At 42.7% G+C, this 21,276-nt stretch overlaps 1 protein-coding gene across 8 annotated transcripts in view; it reads left to right on the forward strand.

Annotated features, from left to right (window-relative positions):
* The window catches only part of magi2a (membrane associated guanylate kinase, WW and PDZ domain containing 2a), a 396,740-nt gene that overhangs the window by 358,170 nt on the left and 17,294 nt on the right, over positions 1 to 21,276 (forward strand). For 5 of the 8 annotated variants that reach the window (XM_049566794.1, XM_049566797.1, XM_049566799.1 and 2 more), the window contains 8 exons: positions 232 to 273; positions 1,609 to 1,724; positions 2,033 to 2,225; positions 9,661 to 9,924; positions 10,390 to 10,575; positions 13,072 to 13,288; positions 14,106 to 14,331; positions 16,068 to 16,220. In XM_049566794.1, the coding sequence (XP_049422751.1) occupies positions 232 to 273; positions 1,609 to 1,724; positions 2,033 to 2,225; positions 9,661 to 9,924; positions 10,390 to 10,575; positions 13,072 to 13,288; positions 14,106 to 14,331; positions 16,068 to 16,220 (1,397 nt within the window). The remainder of the gene's footprint in view (positions 1 to 231; positions 274 to 1,608; positions 1,725 to 2,032; positions 2,226 to 9,660; positions 9,925 to 10,389; positions 10,576 to 13,071; positions 13,289 to 14,105; positions 14,332 to 16,067; positions 16,221 to 21,276) is intronic. The other 3 variants (XM_049566796.1, XM_049566801.1, XM_049566795.1) reach the window with 2 other exon arrangements.

Consider the following 21,276-nt stretch of genomic DNA (forward strand, 5'->3'; position numbering starts at 1 on the left):
GGTATATTACACGCTGTAAGCACTTCCTGACTTTTATGGATGATGCTGAAATTCTGTGGTGACATTAATGCTGAGGCAGAGCCTTTCTGCCTTGTTCTAGTCTTTATGGGAGAATGTGTGTGTGTGTGTGTTTTTTTCTGGTGTGCTGTCTGTGTGTGCTTGTGGGTGTATGTAAAATATTTGTGCATTTGTTGTTGTTTATGGCTGCTTCTTGCATCTTTTTTTTTCTAGAACCTGGCCAACCAAGGACAGTTTTTCCTGTGGACTCCTCAGGTACAAATCTCATCTCTGCAGTCACACTGGCTGTGTTTCCATAAACATATTTTTATGCGCATTTTGAGGTATTGCATTAGGAAATCTTTATGTAAACAATGAATTTCGATAAAACTTTCTCAGCTGTGCAGAAAAGTTTTTACACTCTCTGGAGGTGGTTTGTGCCTTTGTTAAAAAAGAGTTGATGCACTAAATGGGATATGGAAATGCTCTGACCAAATGAGCTCTGATGTAGGAAACCTTTACTTTTTTTAACTTACTATTTTTACTTACTTTTTTCTGGCCTACACCATTGTGGGCATTTATACTTGTGTGGTGGTGTGTCTGTGTCACTCTGCAGTTACACCTCTAAAACACTAGTCGACAGTGAGGTTTCTGTGAAGTGCTGTAAAGTTTAGTTGATTCAAAACACACATTAAACACACATTAAACATGGCTTAATAGAGACAGTTTCAAAGACAAGTACACAAATCGGCTTCACTATAACCCGCAGCATTCACAGACAAACACTTGTCTTTATCTGGACACATTTTCCCCACAAATACAACATGCTAACATTATTAGCACAAGCCTGTGGCATTTTACATTGTATAAATTAGCCTAGCGGCTAGCGGACTTTTCCTCTACTCATATGAAGCCAGGATAAATCACACACAAGACTTAAAATTCTTTTTTGTGGAGGCTTTATTGTCTTCACACAAAGTAAATAAAAGCTTCGTGTCCACTGAGGGAAATGGTTTCAGCTTACAAAAACAGACAGGTCATCGCCTCGACATGTAGTTACATTTCTGGGGAACTGCATGTTAGGCTACGGCATAGGGTACAGCGAAGGGTACGGTGTAGACACAGAGCCTACACTGTAGGTACGGCATTGATTCCATGCATAAGTATAAATCCCCCTTTAGCAGTAGGTCTGGGAATCATTTAAAACATTATGAAACCAAAACCAATATCAGTTCCCTTAAAGTGATACCAGTACCAAGAGAATATTTAATTTGATACCTTTTTTTTCTCCTTCACTCGATACCCAACGTGTGAGACATTCAGTTGTATAAAATATCACCTACACTTATTTTGGGACATCTCGGCACGCTGAATTGCAAACTCCATCAAATACACCGTGCTTTACTTCACCCCACCACAAACTGTATGGGTTGGAGCTGCTGTGGTAGTGGGCCAATCACACAATGCAACCAGCTGTTTCTGCTGTTGACATCTTCCAGGATATTCTCCCAACAACATCATAATGGTCGCAGCTGAGAACAAACTGCTCTTAACCTGTAAACAATGTAACACAATGGGATTTTAATTTTGTCTGTGGTCGTGTTGCTTCAGGAGCGGAGTACCAGGACATGGAGGTGCACCTGCGCAGACAGAAGTCCGGTTTCGGTTTCCGGGTGCTAGGCGGGGATGAGGCGGGGCAGCCTGTGAGTCCGGAGACGCGTGAGAAGGCTCGTATGGCGATGGGCGTGGAACCCTGTCAATTTCTCCTCTCTAACCCACTACACACACACTGTGTACACCTAACCCTGACCTTTGACCCCTGAGAGAGTGCTGGCTCTGGCTGCTTTGGTGTCTTTTGCTGTCTGTTAAAGTAACAAAACCATATTTCAGTCATGTAGTTGAGCTGTTTATGTATCTGTATAACAACCACCTTAACACCCACTGCATGTGACACTACAGACTCTAGCTCAGCATCTAAAGCCACTTCCTTCGCCCTCTACTTCCTGTGTATATAACACTCTACATGCAATAACAGATCTTGATCGGGGCAATCATTGAGAAGAGTCCAGCAGACCTGGATGGACGCTTACGGCCTGGTGATGAGCTGCTGTTTGTGGACGGGATCCCAGTGGTGGGGAAGCCACACAGATACGTCATCGACTTGATGCATGGGGCGGCACGGAATGGCCAGGTGAATCTGGTCATCAGGAGGAGGGTGCCGGCTACAGGTGAGCAAAAGTGTCTGACTTTTAGTTTTGTTTTTGTTCACAATTATCATCAAATTACAAAGATGTTCCCTTTAAAATGAGATATTCTCTATCTAATTTAAAGCTGGGGTAGGCTGTTTTATTCTGGCATCATTGGGCAAAAGTTAAGTTATTCAAGTGGACTAAGAGAACCCTAGATTTCTGGACCTCCTCTTGGCTCTGTTTTCAGGGTTTAGAAAATCTAGCTCATGACGGGAGACTTTGGCCAATCACAGGTCATTTCAGAGAGAGGGCATTCCTATTGGCTGTGCTACAAATGTAAATCAGCATTCACGTCCCTGCGATGAAAGCTTGATTCAGTGGAAGTGAATCCTGCAGAGAAAGTTTCTATTCCAGCATTGGCAACAACTGCCTACACTGCAAAACAGCCCAAAAACAGAGGATGGACTTTTCAGAGGGAGAGTCTAAAAGAGACTCTGGCAATAAATTATAATAGTTTAGCCTCTGCTAACCGGAGCTAAAGGCTCACAGCTGCAGCTCCAAGTTCACATTTATGTAGCCAACATTAGCTAGAGCCTTGAATCACATAATCACCTCCACCACCAGGCCACAGTACTTTAAATCCAGCCAGCACAAACCTCAGCTCCCGGGGGAACGCACAGCCCTAACTCCACCCGATCAGAAAACTTTCTGTTGCTGCCATTACACAGGTTAGACCTGGCAATGCCTCTGGCCGTTGGCCCAGAGTATCATCCAGGGCTGGGGGGTTTGTGCTGACCCATTCTCGGAACCCATCAGCTGTACTCGGCGTCTGACTTCCGGCAGACGGCGATACAGCCTCTGGGGGCAGACCCCTGATTTTTTGGCATTCCGGTTTGATTTGGGCGGAGGAGGCGGATTTCCGTTTCTGACTTCCATTTATATATAAGTAAATATGCTGAACCATTGCGATGGATTCAGAGTTTGCAGTGACGCCAATTATGTTCCGCCTCGTTAGTTCACCGCACGGACCGTTTAACCTGGCAACAACTGCAGCAGGCTCAAACGTGATTGGTCAATATCACGCGGACTACAAACAGCCTACAACCGGAAACCAGGGCTCTTCCGCTCTTCTTCCGGAGGCAAGATCTCCAGGGGTTTGCCTACAGACTCTACATTCACTGAATGTAGAGTCTGTATATAGAGACTAGTACTGACCAAATTCAAGCTGCTACAGTCGCCAACCGAAGGTCCATCTTGGACCTGCTGCTGCCCACTTTCCTCCTGGGGAACCAGTCCACAACGGCAGGGAGTGAGGCAGAGGGACTGGGGGGTGATTAGCAGCAGTGCCCGCGAAACTCCCCTCCGCCGTAATACTTCAGTCCAGAATTTGCCTTGAGTCCATAAAAAAGTTGACCTTTTGCAGTGGATTTCTGAGAGACCAAATGACAGTGTGCTAGCTAAGCTAACAGGCTGCTAAGTAGCTAACAGGCTATTTCCTTCAGTTCAGTTGCCTGTGTTGCTTGTCAAGTGGGTTTGTATGATATAAAATAACTTGTTTATCTAGTTTTAACATATTGTGAATCTGAGTAATGTTATTCTGCTAAAATATGGTTATACATTATATACAGTCAGATTGTTGTTAAGACTTTAATTAAATATTTCACAAAACATGCCACGTACCTGGCAGGTCCTGTTTCTGTCCCAGTAATGTTCCAAGCACACGTTCCAAACTATATATCCATCTATAATGAAATGCACTTTCTTGCGTTGGACACTAGAGGCATCATCCTTATATTTACGGATCTATGGACACCAGTCACATACGTAAGTGGAAGCAAGGCATTAGATTTGATAAGATGTGTAGAAAGGCTGGATTATTAGAAACTGTGATGAATTTATTGGTTGGATTATTTAGTTACACCTCACAGTGAATCATAGCGTTCAACTGATGCACCTCCATGAAGCACTCCTCCAGTACATTTGGAGATACTGAGATATATTTATACCCCTATACGATAAGACTTGTGATACTCTGTACTGTCAACAAATCCTATTTTTGGTGGACTTTTAAAGGACACAGTTAATCCTGCAGAGAACAGCTTTAGGATCCTAAAGTAAATTGATCTCCCAGGCTTACTCCTTCACATCTCCATCCTCTGTTTCATTGAATTCCTCCCTCCTCTTTGTTTCTCTCCTTCTCTGTGCACCACCACCATTCTCGTCCCGTAACGATTCAAAAAACAGTGTTTAATCAGTCAGAGAACTGAAGCACTAATCTCTCTCTGAGTAATTACACCGAAGCCTCCCAAAAAAACACATTAGCACACTCTTGTTCTCACACACACACACACACACACACACCAATGCTCTCTGCTCGTCATTCAAGTTTCTTTGCGTTTCAGGCCACGGTCTGCGGTGTCACTTCCTCCTGTGAACTCCGGCCTCCCGTGTTCTCATTATTACTGCCTCTCACACATGCACACACACTCTTCTCACCAATCCTATTCTTCTCACTCTGTTCCGCCCTCTCTGTCAATTTCCTCTCACCAAAGGCTACCGTCTGACTCATGCCTGGCCTCTTCTGCTGCTCTTACTTCCATCCTAATTGTCTGACTCCCACTGGCACTTTGCGAGGTGTCAGACTCCGCTCTCTGCTCGGAGCCTGTACTTCTCCCTGCACCCGATGCCCCACATTTCACACCGTTCTCTCTTCTTTTTTTGTGAATATTTTTCTCCTTATAAAATAACTATTTGTGCACTTGTTGGTGTAAGGAAAGACTACATGTGGGTATGTACCTTTTTACAGTGACAAATCTCACTGTAACTCCGTATCAGTGAGCTCAAGTTCCAGTTTAAATTCCCTACTGTTTAACTACTAAAAACCACAGCTCTGCTTCTCGGTGAGCTATCAAAACAACAACAACAACACGGTTTGATCGCTCAGTAAGCCAGGATGCATGCACACACACAAAAAAAGGCAAGAGGTGCAGGGAGCCGCGTTGGCTCCAGCTGGATTGACACGATGCTGCTGCATTTTAATGATGTGTTTTACCACATTGTGACAGTTGCTTTCCTGCTTTGTATCGCTGTTTTGTGTTTGCTTCTTGATTCTTCACAAGGATGAGCTTTAGCTCCAGCACGTCTAATTTTAGGGTAGGAGGAGGAAAAAAGTACTCCTTTCTTTACAGCTAATTGTTTTTGCACACGCAGAATCATCCTCAGATTCCTCCAAAGCAATCACGGATTGCGTTGGTAATTTTACAGCACAAACAGTGCTAGAATCTAAAACAGCCTTCATTTATAAAAACAAAGTACACTGATTAACAGATCAAAAGATTTCCTTTGCAAATTGAGATTTTACATCAGAAAACATCATATGTTAATCTTTTAAAATACAAAACACTGTTAAAGATTAAAGCAGCAGTGTCATTTATATAACTGTTTAAGACCTAAAGACTTAAGATTCAGCCATTATCTACTCACCCTCATGCCGAAGGAGGCCCTGGTGAAGTTTTAGAGTCCTCACATCCCTTGTGGAGATCGACGGGGGGAGCGGCTAGCACACCTAATGGCAGACGGTGCCCCAGGCTAACGTCGAAGAACACAAAATTGAATCCACAAAGTATCTCCATACTGCTCATCCGTAGTGATCCAAGTGTGCTGCAGCCCCAACATAAAAAGTTGTTTCGAAAAACGTCATATGAACTCTGTTTTTAGCCTCACTGTAGCCTGTAGCTCTGACTGCTTCTCTGTGCTCCGTGCTCACGTGTGCGCGCTTGCGCGAGACCAGCAAAAGTATGAGCTTTGCTTACCCGTGTTTACATCACGTGCACCGCAGGGAGAGACAACAGTAACCACAGTAGCTAAAAGATAATTTGCACTACGGTCTTTTAGCAAAGGACAGCCCAACATGTCTGAAGACTCTGAAACTGAGGAGGAATAGCATTTCTTTGTTGAGCCGTATTTGTTTGAGCCTGAGTATATGGACGCGGAACTCAGGCTACTGGACGAAGCAGCCGCCACAGCTCATGAGCCTAACCCTCAGCCAGCCGCAGAATACCGGAGTCGAGCACTGGAAACCTGGTGGTGTAGTTGTTTCAAATGCAAAGCAATGCCAACGGATGAGGAAAGTCTTTGCTGCTCAGACTGGGAATTGGTGATGCCTGCACTTGAGAATCTGGACATCAGTACTGACGAGACTGCTGCTCTTCAGAGACCGTGCATCACCGATCACCCTGAGTTTTCAGCACTACTGACCCGTGGTGTTCTGGAGACATTTTTTTACTTCCCCAAGATCAACTGGAAGAAAAGGCAGAGGCCCGCAGGACCAGATGGCAGGCTTTCAGAGGAGTAAGTCATTCATATCTACCGTAGTTCAGGCGGACAATGGCGTTGGTCTCGGATATGTGGTTACTGTTGTCTCTCCCTGCGGTGCACGTGTCACGTAATGTAAACACAGGTAAGCAAAGCTTGTGCTTTCGCTGGTCTTGCACAAGTGTGTACACGTGAATGTGGTGCCCAGAGAGGCAGTAAGAGCTGCAGGCTACAATGAGGCTAAAAACAGATTTCAAATGACGTTTTTCCAAACCTAGCTCCATTATGTTTTGTTTTGTTGAACGTAAACGGAAGTGACGCCCAACGGTGCTTGGCGTGCCGTTAAATAATAATATACATTCAACAAACGAATGAATGAATGAATGATTCTGTTACGTGTAACGTCCAATAGGGGGAGACATAGCATTTTTTTAAAAAAAGCACCGAAAGGAGGCACTGTAATGTGTTTCGGTCCGGTAGGTATCAGTTGTAGAGGTACCGGTTCCATATAAGCACTGACTTTTGGTACCCAACCCTAGGCAGGAAGAGCAGGAGGAGAGGAGCTCAAGGAGAGAGTCCTTAAGCACTGCATCAAAAGCAGCAGCAGCTGATCACCCCATCACCCACCACCCCATTACAAAACGATTCTAATTCTTACTCATAATAATAAACTCCAAGTCCGAGAAAGCAATTGCAATAATTGTAGTTCTCACTTGTCCGCGCAATTTCCTTGACCTTAAAAAATTGCAACATGCTGTTGAAGAAAGAATTTCAGAGCTGATGATTTAATAACTGAAGAAGACCTCAGAAGACTTTGATGGATCACACATGGTATTTAATGAAGACTTGATCGAGGAGAGGCACAGTTTACAGAGGAGAATGTAACACTGTCCTTGCCTGGTTCTTGCAATCAACCCAAACAGTATTCCCTAGTCAGTTACTCTACGTTCCCAAATGAGGATATTTCTGTCCTGATCTATGGCTGTGTGAAGTTTCTATTGGTTACTGACTTTTAACAACAAGCATGCTCACCTGGCTCGCTCTAAATCACCTTGACTGTTTCTTACAAAATGCACATATCTAAAAAGAGAGTCATCTGTTGAGTCTGGAGTGTTGGGCAATCTCCCTTCCCCTTAACGTTGGGAGCTATGGCAACAGAGCCGGCTAGGTACCATTATCTGGGCAGCTGTACTCCATCTGCCACAACTCGGAGACGATTAATGGAGTGCGTTCGTAACAAAGGTCAAGTAGCCTGACCTCGACTCCTCTTTTAGGCCATCTGCTGACCTGACTGTTACCTCGAGCATAACTATCATCCATTTTCTGTGCTAACCAAGGCTAAAGGCTGTAACACAGCAAAATTCCTTCACACTTGTATCTCAACATTTCATAGAAAAGCTATCAGATCAGGAAATCAGACATTTCAGGCCGCAACTATCCCAAAAACAGCCCATGAAATCCTGGAGAGGCTAATTAACCATCCCTCAGATTTCTCTTGTCACCCTTTGGAGGAGCCCGGACTCTTAGGTTGGGAACCACTGAACTAAACCACCTTACTGTACACAAGGTGCAAAACCAGCTTCACCTCCTCCAGCTTCAATCTAATTATCTAATAAAAAAATCACTCACAGCCTTTGCCTTTTGCCTGATGAGTATTTTTACCTTTGATACACTGAGTACCTTTTGTTAATAACACTTCTGTAACTTTACCTAGACAAGATTTGGATTGAATAACTTCAACCTGTAACAGTCATTGTTGTTGTTGTATTGGTACTTATTTCTTATGGACTGTACGAAAATAATTAGGATGTGGAGGAGCACTGAACTTTTTGTTTTACTTTTTAAGAAAGCAAAATCCTCCCCAGGCCTTGTGAACTTGGGGGGAAAAAATCAAGGTCTCATTAGTCATGGGTCATTGAAAATGCTTGAATTTATTTATTTTGTGCAAGAATAGAAATCAAAGTTTTTACTTAATGTTAGAAAATATGCTCTGCTTAATTGTTGTCTGCGAGCTTCTGTAAAGCCTGCTAGCTCTCAATATAAAATATTTTCGGCTGCGGCTCAGAGGTAGAGCGGGTCGTCCACTACTTGGAAGATTGGCGGTCGATCAACGGCTCCTCCGATTCGCATGTCGAAGTATACTTGAGCAAGATACTGAACCCCAATGGCTCACAATGGCTGTTCCATCAGTGTGTGATTGCATGTGAATGGTTACTGAGTAGCAGGCATGTCTGGTAGTCTGGGCCACCAGTGTGTGAATCTGTGTGTGAATGGGTGAATGTGACATGTGGTGTAGAAGCACTTTTGAGTGGTCAGAAGGCTAGAAAGGTGTTAGTGCAGTCCATTTATCATTTTAATGAACCTTGATTTGTGTCTCAAACTGTGCCGTGTAGGGTCCCTAAATCTAAGAGACTTTGGTCTGAAAGGTCCTTGAGCAATCCATGAATGTTTTATTCAAGAAGCTGTGGGATCCTGTGTTTTCTTTCTACACCAGTTCAAAATGAGTCATCACAAATATAAAGACTTTAAATAGGAAAAGAAAAGAGTGATTCTGAAATTTAAAAAAAAAAAAATCTATTTTGGGATATAACAACTGAAAAATTAAATCAAGGACACGTGGTTGGGACTAGGAAATATATCTGAGTAATCTTCAGTGCTATATATAGCTTATATATTGCTTGAGTTTCTTGAAGACGTTCCACTTCCCACTTCTACCAGACTGGTGCGGAGTTGCAGGCTTTAAACTCTGTGTGGGTGTGAATCCCAGCAGAGTCGTTGAGGTCACATGTAAGTCGTTGACCCACCCGGCCATCTTGTGTGTCGTTAGGTTAGATGGGTCCAAGTGTGAATGGGGGTTTAGTAGTCTGGGGAGGGATCCTAGGACTGCATTGTAGGTGGATGATAAGTGGTGTCATAGGCCACCTCCTTGGTTTAACGTTGGTCATCGATGGCTTCTTTCTCGCCTCTTTCAAACCATCTCTGGCCAAGATGAGAGGCAAAGTGTCTTCAAGTAACTCAAGCATGTCCAGTTGCCTACGATATAGCACTTACGATTACCATGACCTTGATGACTGACAGTCTTCACCAACATATTCTTGAGTACTTCCTCCACTACCATCTTCATGTACTTGGTCGCTGAGCTCTCTACCTCCCCCTACAGGTGATTCTTGTCCAGAGAATGGCCGCAGCCCGGGCTCCGTCTCCACGCAACACAGCTCCCCCCGCAGTGACTTCACATATGCCAACAGCACCAGCACGACCCAGGCACCCAACTCCAGCATGGGCAACGCCACTGCCACTTCAGACAGGACGTCGACCCCCAACACTCAACCCAGCGATGTCATCATCAATCGAAAGGAGAGCGAAGGCTTCGGTTTTGTCATCATCAGCTCGCTCAACAGGCCTGAGGCGGCCGCCACCAACAGTGAGTCTTGTGATTGTTTCAGTGGTGTTTTATAGAGTATCAGTCTGCATAATAAGAGCTGAACCTCTTGTGGAAGCTCTGAGACGCACATTAACGATCAGGTAAAGTCAGCATGTTGTCAAGATATGAGCCAAACTTAAGTATAAGAAGGGGTCATGGCTCAATGAAAAGTGAAGCCCCTCTTATTGTATCTCCTCAATTATACATGCCCTCCCACGGCACGTCAGTCACACACATCTCTGCTATGCTGCCAAGAGCATCAGCGCATCGCCCACACACATGAAAAAAAAAAAAAACCTGGATGCCTTACGTAAGCCTGGGGTGAATAGCAAAATGAGAGAGACAGAGGCATATTCAGTCAGTCAGAGAGTGAGTGTGGTGTGAGGCACAGACAGGCGTAATCCTCCAATCTGCTGCTGAGCGCGTCTCTTACCTGCAGCGTGTTGCGTTTGAATCCTCCAACAGCTGTGCCCCACAAAATTGGCCGCATCATCGAGGGCAGCCCGGCCGACCGCTGCGGGAAGCTGAAGGTGGGGGACAGGATACTGGCAGTCAACAGCCAGTCCATCGTCAACATGCCGCACGCCGACATCGTTAAGCTGATCAAGGATGCAGGCCTCAGCGTCACCCTGAGGATCATACCGCAGGAAGGTGAGCGAACACGTGGACCTGACACTGCAACACTTTGGCGAGACTGTGATTTATGACAGTAATTGATTTTTGCTCCATTAAATCAAAGTTGTAATATGACTTTTGCAAAATGGGATTCTTTTTAGATTAACTGTCACTTGTCACATTCATGAGTGGTGCTCCTCTCATCTGCAAAGTCTCTTCTCGACACTTGTGCATGCAAATGCTGCTGTCTCTCACTGTGGTTACAGTAACACCCATACAAATGACTGTTCCTAAAAATATGGTGTGTCATTTCAGTTTTTTAGTGATTCTTCTTGTGTGCTGCAAGCATGGTCATGTCTCCTTTAACCACCTTAAACAAATAACTGTCCTAAAATGCAAATCTAAGCATGCAAGACCAACTATGACTAAACTGTATGATGATGGTTTGTCTCTTTACCTTTCCCTACTTTTTCGTTGTTTGCTTTCCACATCCTGGACATTTATAACCTCCGTATTTAGAGCTACATTAAGGTACCCATGTGGAGTTTCTAACCATAAATAGCATTATGGAGCTCAAGTGGGTGGTGTGATTTGCACTTTGATGGACATACTGAGAATTATCACCCAATCTGCTGCTCCCCTCGGCGAGTTTCATCTACTGTTGAGCTCTCTGGTTCTTAACTTTACTATTTTTGTTCACTCTCACTGCTCTCATAGCGTCGTTTTCGGCCTCACAAGGCAGCTGTAAAAACCCACTGTACTCTTTCTGCTCAGCACCAAACGGTAGATGATCAAATTTTGTGATAGGCTCATAAAGTTGAGCATTTAGTAGCTAAAGAGCCAGATATGTGTAGTTGAGTTGGTGGAGACCAAAACTGAGCTTAAAGGAATACTCCGCCCCCCAAGTGATCATTTATATTTCAGTTACTCACCCTGTTATATGTTGAATTTGTAAAGAAAGCTTTATTTTTCTCTCATGCCTCCACTGTGAACGAAGAATCCAAAAGCAGAGAAAACTCTTGATAAACTGAAGTCATAGGGGTCCACGTTTAACAACAGCAAAACTATACCAAAACATCTGTTGCAGTGTAGTATGTTTATCCAGTTGTATGCTCAATACTTTCCAAACAGGGAACTGAAATAAAAGTGAAACTTATCGATGCTCTCTTTAAAACCAGACTCCCTTGACAAAAACAGTAATTTTACCTCACTGAACACAGGAGCTGCTGGTTGACCGCTGCCTCGATAAGTTAGTTAGTTTGAGTTACTTTGTGACTTTTGTCTTTTAACAGGTCAGTTTAGACCCACCAAAGTCACACAATAAGTCAAACAAACTAACTGATGGAGGCAGCTGTAGACCAGCAGCTCCTGTGTTCAGTGAGGTAAAATTACTGCTTTTGTCAGTGGAGTCTGGCTTTGAAGAGAGCTTTCACTCTCAGCAAAAATATCCCATAACATCTGTTTACAAACTCTCACACACTACTCACTCACTACTTCCCAAACAGACAGACCTTTCTGACAGGGAACCAAACTGAAAGTGAAACTTATCATGCAAGCCAGATTTCATTGACAAAACCAATCATTTTACCTCGCTGAAAACTGGAGCTGCTGGTCTACCTCTGCCTCGATCAGTTAGTATGTTTGACTTATTGTGTGACTTTGGTGAATCTGAACTAACTCTTTAAAACGCCAAAGTCACACAATAACACAAACAAACTAATTGATCAAAGCAGCGGTTGACCAGCAGCTCCTGTGTTCAGCGAGGTAAAATTACTGTTTTTGTCAATGAAGTTTGGCTTTGAAGAGAGCATAGACAAGTTTCACTTTCAGTTCAGTTCCCTGTCGGAAAAGGTTGTCGACTGGTTAAACGAGACTTGAATTATACTGCACGAGTTGCGTGAGTGTTTGTAAACAGATTTTTTTGTATAGATTTGCTGTTGTCAAATACAGTTGCCTATGACTACAATTCATCAAGAATTTTGTCTGTTTTTGGATTCTTCGTTCATCATGTAGGCAAGTGAGAAAAATAAGGTTTTCTTTACAAATTCACTGTAAAATAGGGCGAGTAATTGATATACAAATGACCACTTGGGGGGTGAAGTGTTCCTTTAAGCTCCGTTTTGGTCTCTACCAACTCAACTACCAATATCTGGCTCTTTAGTAGTAAAATAAAGTAAGCAAGTAAATTTTCTTCACAAACTCAATGTAACTCAGGGTTAGTAACTGATATACAAATGGTCACGTGGGGAGTGAAGTATTCCTTTAAAGGGGGGTAAGTAAAATATTGGACTTACATTTAACAGGTTTTCAGAACTGTGATACCTTTATTTCTGCTACCCTATTGGAAACTGTTGACATGTTCACTATACAAGCTCTACGAGGTCATACTACGTCAGAGTTGTGTTCACAGGTTTTACACTGCCCCCAAGTGGCAAAAAATTAATCCATGCCTCACAAAAGACATTTACTTGTAAATAAAACTTGAAAGTAAACATCATAATCTCACACTCTGTCCTTCTCTTTGAACCCCAGAGGTCAGTAATCCTCCATCAGCCCCCAGCTCAGAGAAGCAGAGCCCTCTGGCCCAGCAGCACAGCCCGAAGACCCAGCCAAACACCGCTGCCTCGCAGCCAAACCCAGCGGCTACAGAGCCCAACCCTTCTGTCAGCCAGCCCAACCCCATCCCTCACCAGAGCCCTGTGACCCAGCTGCCCGCCCCTCCACCTCAGACCTACACCCACGAGGGCAGGTAGGACACTGCCGAGGAGGCCACAGAGCGCGACGAGTTCTTCTAATGAAAGCTGTTTCATCCCTGTACTGTTACAGTGTCAAATTTGCAGCTGTCTTCATTTTCTGATGCAGCGAGGCATTTTTATAGACAGGCCCTGTATCTGTCTCTGGGGCAAAACACTGTTCCTCTGAGACTGAATCAGACACTTCCATTCCCTCATCTCCATTCTCTCTACCTTTCTTTTTTCTCTTAATCTATTGTTGTAGTTTCTTCCACTTTTTCCTCCCTTTTCTCTCGCAAATGTTGCCTTTTCTACCTCACTGTCTCATCTCCGCTCTTTATTCATCTCTCACTCCCTCTCTTTCCTCCTCAGTTTGTTGTATAACATCACTTAACTCTTATGGACTGCTAAATTATTTACATAGATTGCGTCTTTATGGAGATCTGTTGAATATTTTACCAAGAACTACAGGGGCCCAAAATCTACAATGTCATTGCATTTCCCCTCTGCTTTACACAGTACCCAGATCTCTTTGTACTCAGCATGACCAGCCTCCCAGAGAACTTGTTTTTATCATAAACATTTTATGTGATGTGTGAGCAAAAACAGTTTAATTTCCTCACTTAAGTCTTGTTTAATGGTTGTCAGTGTGAACCAAAACAAGCCGTCTCTGTGAGCACTCGGTGACCCAGCAGGTTGTCGGAGAGTATTATTTTCACAACACGCTAAGTGCACTGAAACGTAACACGAGAAAATGTAGTATATGCAAATATACTGATGACAGCAATAGAAGTCCTGCTGGAAGTTCTCCCCTCATCCTGATTGGTCTGTTAGTTACAGGTCAGAGGTGAAGGCGAGGCAAGATGTTAAACCAGACATCAGACAGCCGCCGTTTACAGATTACCGACAGCCGCCGGTGGACTACCGGCACCCTCCTGTGGCTGACTACAGGCAGCCGCCCACGCTGGACTACAGGCACCCGCCACTTCTGGACTACAGACAGCTCGCTACCGACACCAGGCAGTTCGCCATCCCAGACTACCGAATGCCACCTGTTCAAGTAAGGAGAAAAATGTTCTCTCATCTAGAGCTCGAGTGATACTGGATCTTTGAGGATTATACCAATATGTATTTCAGTAAGGAGATAAGGATCCTTTAAAGCTGCAACAATCAATATTTTTACACTAACAGTGGATCAGATGGCTGTTTAATGTGAATGTTGCAGCTTGTAGTGAAGAATTATCACACCACTCTACAGTCACGTTCAGGTCTGCAGAGTTTTAGCGTCTTTCAGCTCATTGTTTTGGTTTTACAGCCTGCAGTTTTACGGTTTTGGTTCATCAACCTAATTTTCAGCAGCAGCAGGCAGCTATCTTTACTACAAAATAATCTAAAAACCCTCAACTGCCCAGCACCAAACAGCAGACAGATGAAGTTAGCAACTAGTGCAGCATTTAGCAACTCAAAGAAACAGTTCACCCCAAAATCAAAACTACAGATTTTTCCTGTTTTCTGTGGTGCTTTTTAGTTTGAGTTGCAGAGTGTTGGAGATATCAGCTGTAGAGATGTCTGCCTTCTCTCCAATATAATGGAACCAGATGGCACTCAGCTTGTGGTGCTCAAAACGCCAAAAATAAACCTCTGAAAAACTCAACAGCAATGTCTCTTTCCAGAAATCATGACCTGGTTACTCAAGATAATCCACAGACCTTGTTGTGAGCAGTTTCATGTGGGAACTGTTTTCTTCCATTTGAACTACACCTATCAACCGTATCACTGCGCAGAAGGAAGAGTGCATCTACTCATGGACGAGAGGCCTCCATGGCTGAACTGTAACATTTGCTTGCTGTGATGCAGCTATGCTAAACCAGGCTCGTGAATCCGCCTCAACTAAGGCTAACAAGCCTGTAACTTAGTGCCTCTTCCTACGTGTTGCATTAGACGTGCAAAATGTGCCTGGACTTCCTTGGGTGAGTGTGACCTCTCCTGTCTAGGGGGATGTGTGGTTGACTCACCACCAGGCCACTGCACACAGGGAGAAGAGGAAAGAAAATGATGAAAGGAGATGAGTGGAGGGAGTGACGAGTGAAGGAAGCAAATGATGGATAAGGGAAGGAGATGGCAGGACAGGACGGAAATACTGAGCTGATTTCTTTAGTTTGTACCTTCATAGTTTTTGCGGATATTTGGATTCACAGAATTAATAGCGTTGACACAAGACAACCCCTAATTAGTGTGTATATTATGTTTATTTCTTTTCCTTAAATTAGGCTATACTTTTTCTATACGTCTAAACATGTACTTTATGTACTTAAAGCTGACACTGTCTGCCCAAATATATTCTGTATATTCTCTATATGACATTATTTCCTGGCCAACAGGAAGTCAAGGATGGAAACTGAAGCGTTAAATACAAAACTTTGTGTTCATAAAACTGTATTTTCAGAGAAAGCCTGACTCACCAGCACTGGTTCATTTCTCCCTGTGGTGCTGTTTGTGTTCGCAGACAAAGTGCACAGCTGACACACACTTTTGGATGCTTTAAAAAATATATTTTAAATGTTTACGCCTTGAGCAGCTCCCTTGTTTACCTTTATACCTCATATATGATAAGGAAAGGTGTGTATGTGTGTATATATAATATGATTCCAGGTTGTGTTTTGTTTACCTTGCATTGCTCCATTCTTATTGCCTTATTTTTCTGTGCTGAGTCCTGAGACTGTTTTCTGCTGTAATGGCCCGTTTCCTCCTCCGATAACATCGCGTCTAATCACATCTGATCTGTGCTTGTCTCAGCTTTCACAGGACTTTGACTTCTTCACAGTGGAGCTGGAGAAGAGCGTGAAAGGCTTCGGTTTCAGCATCCGCGGAGGGCGGGAGTACAAGATGGACCTGTTCGTCCTACGACTGGCGGAGGACGGACCGGCTATCCGTAACGGGAGGATGAGGGTAGGTGTGATGATGTCATTTCCTTCAAGAAAGCCACAACACCCCCATTTAAAGGTTAAGCTGCTTTCTATCTGCCTGGATTACATGGCAGAAGCTCACTGTAATTGTCTGATGTTATCGAGGCTGCCGCAGCAACTTTTTCAGAGCGGGTTAAGAAATAATCTGTCAAAATAACTCGGAGATGGTTTGTCCTTTTTGTGAGTTTTTTTTTACAAGTTTGTCTCCTCCCAAGTTCCTAAAACACATCGCTCCTTAGCATTTAGTAACAGATAATATTCAGAAAGATAAAGATAGATAAAACATTTAAGTGGGCCAACTTTGCTGTTTGCATTGCTGCACAATCGCCCCTCTAGCTACAGCTGCTACTGTGCTACTACGGTCAGAGAAGGCAGACATTTTCTGAATTTATAAAGATGTAATAAAAATACTGTGGAACTGAAATAAAGTCATGTGCTGCTATAGCAACATAAATCACAACCTCCACAATCTCTATTAATCCTGCAGCCGACACGTCACCTTTTTTTTCGTCTTTACATGATCTCCAATCTTTACGTCCGGAGCCTATAGCGTAGGTCTGCTTTGCATTCTTTATCTGTAATGCACCCTTCAAAGATAATGTGCTTCAAATGCCCCCAGGGGAGATATTACTTTGCCTCCTCGTTGGCGTGGTCGATGGAGTCCAGTGGGGCTAGATGCAGGTGGAAGAGGAGGAGGAGTAAATCCCTCGTGAGCTCCACTTAAAGTTAAAATACAAGCTGCTGGAAAGTGATCCGAGGTGGAAAAAGTCTGTTACTTAAAGTTCAGTGGGTTAAAACGAAAAATAACAGCTGAATCTGTCACTGTGTTCTGATGGAAGAACATGAGTCAGATAATATCCTCCTAGTGCTCCTAACGGCATTCGCAAGAATCCAACGCACCTGAACGAAAGCCACCAATCGGAGCAGAGAGAAGTGAAAGTGAAAGCTAGCCTTTCGCCATCGGTTTTCTCCTGTTAACCTGCCATTGCTGCGTACGCTGTTGTTGGCAGCGCAGTGTGTGTAAGAGCAGTGATTGACATGTTCTGATTGGTTGTTTTTGGTAAGATGCGGTGGATTATTGCAAATGTTATTTTAGGATCACTAAAGAGGAGGCAGAGCAGCCAGATTTTTTTCACATATTATCTTTCTCGTGTACTGCTACTACTGTCAAAATATAGTGACAGTTTTTTAGAAATGTTACCCACTGTAGTTTTAAGTAAAAGTTCTGTTACAATGATCTAAAAATCTTCCTGTACAAAGTCGTGCATTCAGAATTGAGTGAGTGAAAGTGCAAATTATTATAAATTATTATCAGCAAATGTGCTTATAGTATCAGCCAATATCAGCCTTAAAATGAACTATCAGAATCGGCCAACATGTTTTTTCTTATCTTGCGCAATGAATTAATTCATACGTACATTGAAGAGTATTGTATTTCATGTCTCCATCTGCTGGTGGGCCATCACAAGAAGAGTATGCATATATACCATGATGTTAATTCCACAACAGAAGAGACTTGATGATCACTAATAATAGGTGGGGGAAAAATTGGATATACCGATATCAGTATCAGTTATCGGTCAAATAAATTGTTACATATCAGCATATCGGATTACGGTAAAAAATCCAATATGGTGCATCCCTTATTAGAAGTAAAATGACCTATACTAAAGAAAAATGGCTGTGGTGACTGATTTATTCTTATTTATTTGTTTTTTGTTAATAATCATGTATTTATGTGTCAGTAGTATTTTACAGTCGCAGCTGATCAAGCTAGTGGAGCTAGTCGTAACAGCTTTATAGTGTCCATTTAGGTATTTTAGTCCAGTTTGTTCGAGCCAAGGGGTCGGGTCACACAACTTTGAGGGCATGTGAATGAAGGTTGGAAAGAAGAAGAAAAAAAGGTTTCATGCACAAACGTGTTTTCTCTATTTTTTGTTTTTATAAATACTGGCTAATTTTACCTCATTGGGTCTTGAACTGTTTGGATTCACGAAGGACGGTTTTAGATAGATAACTTAATTGTCCACCTCAGTGGAAATATGTCTCTGGCTTCTCAAAAAAAAAAAAAAATCAATGGTACATACAGACACATAACACAAAACACCATTAAAAACAACAATATATATGATACAATTCTGCAAATAAGCAGGTAGGACCAATAAATTAAGTACATAGTAAAATAGAGCACATCTTATAAAAATAGCAGTGTTCCCTGATACAGTCATTCTGTGTTAATTGCCTGTATGGCATAGGGAATAAAGGACTTCTTGTATATTTTCTAACTGGCTCCAGGGACCCTAAATCGACACCCAGATGGGGCTAACACAGTCTATGATGCTCATGTCTATAAGGCATTATAAACATACTGATAATCTGTTTATAGTACTGTATCATTCTAGTTCTAAACACTTAAACTTATTCATAACCCTTCATAATAAAACTCGTAACACTTTTTAACACATTTTACAATGACTTATAAAGTCAAGTATCATAATTTTTAATAATTGCCGGTCACTCACTGATATTTTATGTCATCACCATAATATATTATAATTTTAGTTGTAAAACTTTATAATCACTGTTATAATGCATTATAATGTGATTATCAGTTACTCTCAGTGGTCACTGGGTGCTTCAAGTGAGGTAATGAAATTCCTGAGGTACAGGCTGATATAATACTTTACAAGCTAAGAGGTCGTTTTTTCCCCGATTAAAGAACTTACTGTAGAGGCAACCAGGACGACTATAACTTCCATGTCAGCCTACAGAAACACATCATCCCTGAAGCACTCTTGTATAAAGTATCATAATACCTGACCTTATAAGTCATGGAATGCTTTATAATGTGTTATGATTATTGTTATAAAGCATTATGAAAACATATGGATGCTTAGAATTAAGATTATACAGCGTTATAAGTCTGGAACACAGCTCCCAGGATCACGGGACGCGCAAACCACTCCACCACGTTAAGGTGGCGATTCTTGGATTTTGATACTTGGATGGACGTTATAAGCAGATTATAAGTGTGTTTATAATGCATCACAGACATGAGCGTCACAGAAAGTGTTACCTGTGTTTCTGATAAAATCTCAATCTGAAAAGTAACCGCTAACTACAGCTGCTTCATAAACCCAGTGAAGTATAAAGTGCAATATTTCCCTCTGAAATGTAGCAGTATAAATACTAAAGTAACACACAAGTTATTCTTCCTCCACTGAGTCTGATTTGTCGCGGCTGAGCGGCCAGACATTAACACTGCTGGTAGGATACTGAAATCAACTCGACGCTGTGCCGTTGAATAGATTCTAGAGAACAAGGTGCAGAGAACGCTTTGATCCATCTTCCAACAATCCTTGATCCATACTGCCGGATGCAGAGAGGAATCAATCTGCATTTAACTAAAGTAAATGTGAGAAATTGCTTGAAAAGCGTTTGACACGCCTGTCACTTTGGATTTGAGTGGTGCTCTGACACGTTTTAAGGTGCAGGAACCAAAAGCTCACTTGCACTGTGACTCCCTGCCGTCTCGCTGACATTTTGAGTTTAATCCAAGTCATTTTTCCTCAACAGGCACTTTGTCACATCTTTAAGAGGGGAAAACGTATCGACGTTGACCCTGCTAGTCACAAACTAATCAGCAAGAGGCATTAACAAATTCTAACAAGCTTTCTCAGCTTCAAGTGGCAGTGCAGAGGCTTTTAAGAAAATTGTACCGAGTGATTGGTTATTACGGATAATCATTTAGCACATTTAATTACCTCCCTGAACTTCAATAAAAGACATGGGCTTGGGCTGCGATAGAAGCAACTCCTGCTTCATTTCCACCTCACACTCCCTGTGCTCGGCATTCACGTGCCGCCCATTCAACTTCAGCTCCCTCTTTATTAAAGATGAAAATGGAGATCACTCTCCCTGCTGTTAGGAGGTGAGGATTAATGATCGAACCGTCTTGCCTTCCACCGCTCTTCAGACCACTGTAATGACACCTAATGACTCCCCCTCTCTTGACTTGAGTCTGCTCCTGACTTTCAAATTACCCCGGCCATTACTGGAGGACTTCTCCATTTGTTAGCGTAATTGGCCGGCGTGTTTTGCCCTGTTCCCCGTGAATCCTCTCCATTAGTCAACCTCGGAGCCGTCTCTTGACGGGCTGAGGGTCTTGAAGGAGGGAGAGGACTGACATTTGACCCCTCCACGTGGTCACAGGAAGGAGAGACGGTCCAGTTAATATTTACATTGGCTGTTAACTGAGCTGCTGCGGTTACAGGGGTTTAAATGGGCAGGTAATTGGTATTCATCATGGTTTCCTAACAGCAGCCCCATTAGATGGGGTCCGCCATAATTCCATCAAAATTTCATGTTGAAATTACAGCTGAAATTAATTATAAGTGACACCAGTTCATGGCTGGTAATGCTTATTAACACTCACAGAGGCTCATAGGGAAGCCAGTGAATTATAGATCCATAGTGATCCTTATGAGCTGGTTAATAATTAGTTTTACTGTATATCTAGTGTGATCATTTGCGAACCTGCCACAGCTTAACTGACAAGTCTCAGCATGTATGCAACACCTTTATTATTCTGTTCACCTATTTTCACCTTTGTGGTTGCTAGGTTTATCAAACAATATGTATTTTTAATGCATGCACAGATTGTGGGCTGATACCGATAAGATAACAATTTTGCCAAAAGCTGATACTGATGGTTTCTGTTGTTGTATATTTTGTTTTTGTCATTATTTATTCCCCCTTTTCCTGCCAGGGAAACAAAGAAATCTTCGTTATGAAAAATCCCTGAACTGTGTTAAAGTCATTACATCGTCTTTGAATGAGCACAAATTCAATCACACACATTCATGAAACAACCTCTATTATAACCTTCATAACCTGCTTGAAAAAGCCTTTTTACGGTTTTATAATGTATCATAATTCCCTCTCTAACATCTCTTTTATGGTGCTGTGAAAACAAACACATTTCTCCCGCAAGCAACTGTATTTATTTTGAACAGCACAAATAGCACAAATCTCTCTGA

Source organism: Epinephelus fuscoguttatus, linkage group LG22, assembly GCF_011397635.1.
Source record: "Epinephelus fuscoguttatus linkage group LG22, E.fuscoguttatus.final_Chr_v1".
Lineage (NCBI taxonomy): Eukaryota > Metazoa > Chordata > Actinopteri > Perciformes > Serranidae > Epinephelus > Epinephelus fuscoguttatus.